Raw genomic sequence first — 9,648 nt, 5'->3', positions numbered from 1 at the left:
CTATGTGGCCCGTGAGCTCCCGTCCCCTGTGTCTCTGGCTTGGTGGTCCGTAGGGGTGGGCGTGGCTTGGCGGTCCGTAGGGGTGGGCGTGGCTTGGCGGTCCGTAGGGGTGGGCGTGGCCGGGCGGTCCGTAGGGGTGGGCGTGGCCGGGCGGTCCGTAGAGGGCGTGGTGGCCTCGGCCAGGGCAGTGTCCGGGTGGACCTCCTCCTCGTCTTGCTGTACCACCACGCGGCTGCCGCCCTCCCCCTCCTCCTCCTCCCCCTCATCCCCCCCCTCGGTGTCCTGGCTGGTGGAGTCGGAGGTGCAGGTGGAGGAGAGGGAGGACAACTTGTGTCTCAGCTCGGCCTGGCTGGGCACCTTCAGGGTGATCTCCGTGGTGAACGAGTCAGTTTCCGGACCTGTGGGGATACACGCACGCACGCACGCACACACACACACACACACACACACACACACACACACACAGAAGCAATGATAACTATTAACTATGACGGTTGTCTAATGTAGAACAGTGACAGTGCAGGGTACTGTTTCAATGGCTCTGTGTGCGGGCATGCATGTGTGGGCGTGTCTGTGTGTGTGTGTGTGTGTGTGCGCAGGCCCGCCCACAGAAATGGCTGGGCCCCAGAAAAGGTGCAGTGAATGGGGCCCCCTCTCGACAACTCTGCTTTCCTCATATCAACGTGCGCGCGTGCTCTCTCTCCTAAACACACACATGTAAACTGAGGGACTTACTCAGTGAAAGGGGTTACATATAGGCATGCGCACGCACACACGTACATGTAAGAACACACACACCTAAGCATATGGGGAGCAATGGTCACATAGTGTATTGTGAATAACAGGAAAAAATAACACCCACCAACGTCAACAAATATCTGCTACACTTACACCACACGTTTCTTAATAGAAAATGCAATTATTTACCTCATGGCTTCATATTTGCCTCTTATACAGCCATCTTCCTTGTCTTTATGAATGCAAAGTCCTTTATAATGTCTTTAAAGACCATAAATAATCAAGTAATTATTTATTATTTTCAGTTTACTGTAGGATCCCTCTCCTCCTGCTACAGTTACTGGTAAAGTGCAAAATATCATATCAATATGCAATGCAAATGTCACCATAAATGCTCTCAAGCTTCATGTTTATTTAGTCACTTCCCGAGCGATATTGAAAAATTCGCCTGGGAAGGGGCTCAAACCATGGACCTGTCCACTGGGTGATGGAGACCACGTGCACTAAGCCGAAAACTAACCCTATCGGATGGCTCTAAAGATTATCCTACAAGATTATCCTGTGGTGTGAGGTGTGTTAAGAGTCAATTTCTCCCGACAATCTGCTCGGAAAATGGTCGGGCCGACGATCTTAGTTATTAAACGTGTTCAATATTTACGATCAAAAGTCTTCTTGTCTGTGTTCAAAACTGACAACTCCTGAGTCTGATTGTGACGTGGAATGGAATGTAGCCAATCAAGAAGCGAGCTGACTGACGTGTCTTCTTCTTTTCGTTCTTCTGCACTTTATTTCCCCTGTAGCACATGGCTGCCTCTACAGGTCAATCAGGGTACTACTACCTGACCACGCAAGATTTCTGGCTTGGGGGACGAGATTCCAGACTCTTGGAGGACAGATCTTTATGCATGTGGTCGTATATCGGAGCACACCACACACAATACGATCAAAACTGTTCAATCCATGATTTTTTATCTTCATGTGTGGGGTCTCTCTCAGATAAAAACTCGTTTAACATTTAGAAAATCCTTATATGTGTACCAGGCTTAAGACACCAACAAGACACCATTGGCTGAGACCTCAGCCACCACCAAACCATCGGCAGAAAAAACAGGGAAAGCACCATCTAAGGAGATGGGGCCCTGGGCCACCCAGGATACGGAGATCCACTGTACTGAATACCATCAAAGGAGGGAGAGGAGCAACTATCCTCAAGGCCACCAGAGGGAGGCACAGTGCAGCCGCCTTCACCAGAATGGTGCCTGAGGAGAAAGGAGTTCACCTTTTTACCAAAATAGGAGCAGTGGCAACTCGCCCTTTTTTGACCAGACTGACTTTAGCCAAGATGGAGCTAGAGAGGGAAATCCCCCCCAGTTATCTTCAACCATTAGCCAAGATGGCTGCCTCAAGAGAGGTTAAGAGAGTTCATGGCCAGGGCTAGAGGAAGGGACTTTCCAGAAGGGAGAGTTCTGTACTTTCCGAGAAAAGGGAAGTAAAACCTATTGGCTATAAGGGGTAAGGTCGGCATGACGCGACGGACTACAGTATAAATGAAGATGACTCCAGCCATTCGACGGACTCTTCGCTTGGATACTAGCGCGTTAAGACCTATCCAAAGCCTTGTGGATTAGAGGCTAGGCCAATAGATTGAAGTCCCCAGCCAGCAGGCTGTAGAACTTAGAGCGATTCTCACTGAGTAATACTTGGTTTATGTTTTGAGAATACCCTTGTATTGGGGAAGTGAAAGCGTGGAGCTCAGCGGAGAGCCGGGTTCGACTCTGAAGCCCAATGCACACGGCGTGCGATTTAAGTCGCACCGCGAATTCGATTCCATTGTTTTGAATGAGACAATGCACACGGCGTGCGATGCGATATTGTTGCACGACAACATTCGATTCTCCATTCACACCGACACACTTCGGTGGTGTGAATTGAGAAACGAATGTTGTCGTGTGACAAAATCGCACGCCGTGTGCATTGGCCTTGAGGCTACAGGGGTGGCTGAAAGGAGAACTTAGGGCGGTTGGCCGATACCGATCGGAACTACTCCAATTTATTTTAGAATCGCGTAAAGGCACAATAGGGCAAGAATATGGTTGTCCATTTAAAATTCTTATTATTATTTTAACTTTTTGTTATGACTTTTAAATTACTTCATGATTTTATTTCATTTCTTTAATTTCTTATTTTTATACATTTATTTTAGCTAATACATTTATTTTAGCCCGATTAGCTAGTTGGATGATATAAACTCCTCCAAAAAAGTTCGGAAATGTTATTTCGGTCGATTCTTCCTCCCCTTTAATAATACCAATTGGTATTGTATTTTATATCGTTGGAAAGCCTGATTACTTGTAAGGATCATGCATTCGTGGAATGAGCAACACAGCTAAACGTGTGGGTAGTGGCCCAAAATAATGCAATATTCAGCACTTATAGAGCTTATTATTGGGTACAACTATATCACATTTTGATGATTTATTATCATTATTATTAGTATTATTCGGGTATTTATAAACGGAGGCATGTGGGATCTCGATGTTACAGATGTTTTACAGTTTATGAACTTGGATTATATATGACCGTGCGGTTTATGGAGTGTCCAAGAAAAATTGCATTCACTAATATTTAAAAACAGTTAGAAGGTATAGAGGCGTTAGATCCTATGAAAGGGTGGACCAAGGCCTATAAGGTGTCCAGTCTTAGAATGGGTGAACCAGTCCTTATGATTGGGTAGGACTGGTTCTATAATGGGTAGACTAGATATCAGGGTTCAGTGGGTCAACAGGTTGGCCGATAGATCTGACCCGTTAAAGGATGGATAGTCTGGAGCTCTGTACGGAGCTATATTTTTACCAGTAGACAGTCTGTGTGTGTGTGTGTGTGTGTGTGTGTGTGTGCAGCCCTACCCATCAGGGGTGAGGCAGCAGTGTTGTCCTCGGCTCCAGAGTGCAGGAACACGTCCAGCGCCTCGTGGTCTGACATGTCCATCAGGTCCATCTGCTCCAGCATGTCCACGTTCACCTCCATGGACGACATGCTGCCTATAGGCCCTGGGCCAGACAGAGAGGAGGGGCGTTAACACACACACACACACACACGCACACACACACACACACACACACACACACACACAGAGACAGACAGACACACACACACACACACACAGAGACAGACAGACACACACACACACACAGAGACAGACACACACACACACACACACACACAGACAGATACACACACAGAGACACACACACACAGACAGATACACACAGAGACACACACACACACACACATACAGACACAGAGACAGACACACACACAAACACACACACACACACAGACAGATACACACACAGAGACACACACACACACACACACACACAGACAGATACACACAGAGACACACACACACACAGACACACACACACACACACAGAGACAGACACACACACAGAGACACACACACAGACACAGAGACACACACACCCACACACACACAGACAGACACACACATACACACACACACACACACACACACACAGAGAGACACACACACACACACACACACACAGACACAGAGACACAGACACACACATACACACACACACACACACACACAGAGACACACACACACACACACACACACACACACACACACAGACACAGAGACACACACACACCCACACACACACAGACAGACACACACATACACACACACACACACACACACACACACACACACACACACAGACAGACAGTCAGACAGACAGTCAGACACACACACACACACACACACATACACAGACGCACCCCCCCCCCCACACACACACACACAAAATATTATGCACAGTGAACGAATAAAGTACAGGTGAATGGTGTATCCACAATTTGATTGACACCATCCTAACTGTCTGAACTTATTCTAGCTGGCGTTCTACTAGCTTTAAAAGTCTACTTTGATAACAGGAAATTAGAGACAGCGCTTCCATTCAAAAGGTCAAAGGTCAATAAAATTGTGGATAGTAGCTGGGTTGCCCTTTTCGCATTCATCCTTCATTTATCTTGTCAAATGTTGATTACATCATTACCTGAAACTAATTTAAACCAGGGGAGGCTGGTGGAGGTAGACATCGGAGGACAGGCTCATTGTAATGCATGGAAGAACGGTATGGTATGGTAACACATGTGTGTGATACCGTTCCTCATACCGTTCCATGCTTTATGACGAGCCTGTCCTCCCATTTCTACCTCCACCAGCCTCCCCTGGTTCAAACAGACATCTATAGGCAGTTCTAGATGTTCTGACATGATTCTCATCCTTGGGTGGACTGACAGTGCTGTGTACAGACACAAACAAAACAATGTTCCTCTTATTACATTATTATTATTATTATTATTATTATTATTGTTATTATTATATATTAAAATTCATATATTTCTACTTTCAGCCTTCAGGCCTGGGTGATGGAGGGGATGTGGTCACATGCGTCACAAACACACACACAGTGCACTGTGAGGGATGCCGTCACATGACCGGGTGATGATGATTGACAGCTGTGAGCGTTGCCGTGACGTCGTACCTCGGGGGGGGTATGAGGAGAGCAGGGCAGCAGTAGGGAGGGGGAGGGGGAGTGAAGAGAGAGAGGGAACTGGTTATTGGCCCATAGGGAGGGCTGGTGCACGCAGGCACACACACACACACGTGCACAGCACACCCATAGCACGCACGTACGTACGCACACTCATGTGCACGCACACAATCACACATTTGTGCACACACACTCTCACACAGATGCACGCAGGTACACACGCACGAACACACGCACGCACACACACACACACACACTCACACACACACACACACACACACTCTCACACACACATGCTCATGCACACACACACACACACATATATATACGCTCACACATACATGCACACACACACACACACACACACACACACACACACTCAATTCATGCGTTCTCTTCTGTCTCCGTTGCTTCTCTGTGTGAGGTGATTGTCAGGGCTCTGTTCAACGTTCAGTAAAGACTTCTTCTGTTCAGGGTATGACGTCTCCCCTTGTCTACCTGCCACCAGGGATGTAGCAACGTAGCAGCTAACAGCTAACAGGTAGGCCACCAGGGATGTAGCAACATAGCAGCTAACAGCTAACAGGTAGGCCACCAGGGATGTAGCAAGTAGCAGCTAACAGCTAACGGCACAGTAGCTTCTAATCAGTGAGCATCAATCGATTCAACACGTCTTCATGTTTGGATAGCAACTATGAACAGCAGGGGAGAAGAGCTGCCAAGTCTCACGCTTTGGCCGTGAGACTCACGCATTTCAACCAGTTCTCACGCTCTCACGCCGCACCTCTATTTCTCACGGCTAGAAATAACAATTGCTTTACGGGACTTTTATTTTAGAAATTCCTTGAAAGAAAGCTACCGGACATGAGTTTCGTGGCATCTTTCTGCACGCACATTAACTTGAGCAATCGAAGCGGCAGGCGAGCGCTGATGGAAGAACCTGTGTTCACGCGAGCTGCAAGAACGTAGCAAGCAGTGTTGCCAGATTGGGCTACTTTTGGTCACACTGGACGGGTGGATTCGGCAGCTTTTAGATTGGTTGGGCTGCACATTGTCAATTCCGTCTGGCAACCGTGGTAGCAAAATATGTGCATAGGCCTACATTATAACATCGTATCTGGTAGCCTACTGGACTGGGTTGCACCAATTTGGCGTAAGTCATTACTAAATGCAGGCATGCAGGCATTTAGTAGTTACTAAACCCCTAGTTGTTACTAGCTAGTTTCAAACTAGTTGTTTACTAATTTCGGTTGCACCACGCCAATCTTTTGCCAATCTTAGCTAGTAAATACTACTACTTGGTGACTGTTTTTTGTATCTCTACTGTAACATAACCGGGTGCATTAATAATAATAATTATTATTATTATTATTAATAATAATTACAATTTACAATACAAATACAACAATTGGGGGTCCCTCAAAAAAAAAAACAGTGCGCACAAGATCAACCACCAAGCCCTCATTCTGGAATGGAATGGAATGGACTTTATTTGTCATTGCTACAGTACAGGTACCAAACAACGGAATTTAGGAGGGGTGGCTCCCCTGGTGTTAGGAAAGAAAAAAAAATTTTTTTTTTTAGAAAAAGCATAGATGCATAAAATCACAAGAAGGTAAGGAGCTGGTTTACATCAATAAAGGCTATGTACACAATCCACTGTACTATACTGCACAGATAGTCAACTAGGGTTGTCATATTGCACAAAGAGTATTTTTTCACATTATTTTAAAGTGTCACAGTTTGCAGGCTTGAAAATGTACATGTTTGTGCCTCAGCACTAGCTGCCATACAATCCGTCCGGACTGTCCTGGGCCCAGAACTTAGGCCTTTTCTGTGTTCAGGGCCTTGACGGCCCTGTGGTAGAAGCAGTCCTTCAGTCTGTTTGTCTTAGCGGCCGGGGTCCTGTACCTCCTGTTCGAGGGCAGCTTGACAAAGTGTACGTGCCCAGGGTGGGTCGGGTCCCTGGAGATCTTGGAGGCCCTCCTGAGACAGCGTGTGTTGTACAGCTCCTCCAGAGAGGGGAGGGGGGCGCCGGTGATCTTCTGTGCTGTTCTCACGACTCTCTGTAGCTCGTTTCTCTCCGCTGTTGTGCAGCTGTGGAACCAGTTGGAGATGCCGAAGGTGAGGATGCTCTCCACTGCGCCGTGGTAGAAGGCCACCAGTATCTCCTGCTTGTTGTGTTGTTTCCTGAGGCATCTCAGGGTGTATAGCCGCAGTTGTGCCCTCTTGATGGTGCCTTTAGTGTTGTCCTTCCAGGCCAGGTCATCCCGCATGTTGTGTCCCAGGAATCGGAGGGTTGAGACTCTCTCCACGCTCTCTCCGTCGATGAGCATGGGCTGGATCTCGGACTTTTTCCTCCTGAAGTCTACGATGAATTCCTGGGTCTTTGACTTGTTTAGCAGCAGGTTGTTAACCTTGCACAGCTTGCTCAGTTGCTCTACCTCATCCCTGTACGCCGCCTCGTCCTCCCCCGAGATACATCCCACCACGGTGGTGTCGTCTGCAAACTTTACGATGTAGTTGCTGGGGTGGACGGGGGTGAAGTCGTGGGTGTAGAGGTTGTAGAGGATGGGGCTTAGCACGCAGCCCTGGGGTGACCCAGTGCTGAGGCTGAGGGCTGTGGAGGTGTGGGGGCCCACCCGCACCCTCTGGGGGCGGTCGGTCAGGAAGTCCTTGATCCACGCACATATAGAGTGTGATAGACCCAGGTCTAGTAGTTTGGTCACTAGCCTGTCTGGAAGGATGGTGTTGAAGGCGGAGCTGAAGTCCACGAAGAGCAGTCTCGCGTAGCTGTTTCCCCTCTCCAGGTGGGATAGAGTGGCGTGGAGAGTCGTCGCTATGGCGTCCTCTGTGGACCTGTGGGCTCTGTAGGCGAACTGGTATGGATCCAGGTTGGGCGGGAGGCGTGTGAGTATGTGGGCCCGGACTAGTTTCTCGAAGCACTTCATGATGATTGGTGTGAGTGCCACCGGGCGGTAGTCGTTTAGGCAGCTCACCGTGCTTTTCTTCGGGACTGGGATGATAGTTGAGGTTTTCAGGCAGGGTGGGACGGTGGCCTGGGACAGGGACTGGTTAAAGATGTTGGTGAAAACCCCGGCCAGCTGGTCGGCGCAGTCTCTCAGCACCCGTCCCAGGACGCCATCCGGCCCCGAGGCTTTCCTGGGGTCCACCGCCTTCAGTACGCGTCTCACCTCATGCTCTGTGAGGGTGAGGCTGCTGAGAGCTGGAGAGAGTGGTGTTTGTGTTGTGGTTACCTCCGTTCGCCCCTCGTCGAACCGGGCGTAGAAGGTGTTCAGCTTTCCCGCCAGCAGGGGGTCGTCCTCTGCGGCTGTGAGCCTGTTGGCTCTGAAGTTTGTCATCTGCTGAACCCCCTGCCACATCCGCCTGGAGTCGTTGCTCAGGAGGCATTCCTCAATCTTCTCTCTGTGCTCTGCCTTGGCCGCTTTGATGCCGCGCATCAAAGCGGCCAAGGTTTTGACCGGTTTTGACCCAGGAAAAACCCTGGTATGTACTGTATAACATGATAGCCATCTATGAGCAATGCACTGTATATAAGATGATGATCAAGGGTCTTTCTGCTGCTGACCAAGGGGCTGAGTCCTGTTGATGGGGCCTAATTTTCTTTTAGAGTCTGTAGGCTACTGTATTTGTTTATTAAGATTTCATAAATATGATATATTGTCTTGTTTTATAAAATGTTAATTATTTTTCATTTCTTGTGCTGGTTTATTATGAACAACATGTAAAATTGCAGGAAACTAGCACAAATAATTGGGAGGGAGAGAGTGGCCGCCGCTGCCAAAACGTGCACAGTTTTGGGTCGCTCCACCGCCAAAACATCTCACTCCAAACTTTTGGTGAAACTTGGCAGCCCTCTTGGCAGAGGGGAGGCTGGTGACTTTCTGTGAAACCTAAAAAAACGACGTCACTCGTGCTAATCACAGGTTTGACTTGGGTTGACGGAGGTACAGACAACTTGCTCGCGTTCAACCGATGTAGGCCTACTCATCGTAAGTCGATTCGCATAAAAAGCACCCACACATTTTTTTTATGTGAACGTTGGAAGAAAAATTGGACGCCGGGCCTCCCTCTCCTCTCCATCTCTCTCTCTCTCCCTCTCCCTCTTTCTCTCTCCCTCTCTCTCTCTCTCCCTCTCCCTCTTTTTCTCTTCCCCTCTCTCTCTGTCTCTCTCAAGCATCCTTGGGTTTGAGAAAGGCGCTATATAAATCTAAGTTATTAGGATTATTATTATTCCCCTCTGGAAGGCACTTTGGGCGGCTGTTTTGCCGTTGTAAATGTGCTATATAAATAAACGACT

General features: G+C 48.2%; 1 protein-coding gene across 1 annotated transcript in view; it reads right to left on the bottom strand.

Annotated features, from left to right (window-relative positions):
* dtnbp1b (dystrobrevin binding protein 1b) overlaps positions 1 to 9,648 on the bottom strand; it is a gene marked incomplete at both ends in the record, with an annotated part of 14,873 nt that continues 5,225 nt past the window's right edge. The window contains 2 exons of the mRNA XM_080527658.1: positions 1 to 398; positions 3,645 to 3,788. Of these exons, the coding sequence (XP_080383784.1) occupies positions 1 to 398; positions 3,645 to 3,788 (542 nt within the window). The remainder of the gene's footprint in view (positions 399 to 3,644; positions 3,789 to 9,648) is intronic.

Source organism: Nansenia antarctica, assembly GCF_963989245.1.
Source record: "Nansenia antarctica genome assembly, chromosome: 3".
NCBI classification, from domain to species: domain Eukaryota; kingdom Metazoa; phylum Chordata; class Actinopteri; order Argentiniformes; family Microstomatidae; genus Nansenia; species Nansenia antarctica.
This window is presented reverse-complemented; position numbering and strand designations above follow the sequence as displayed.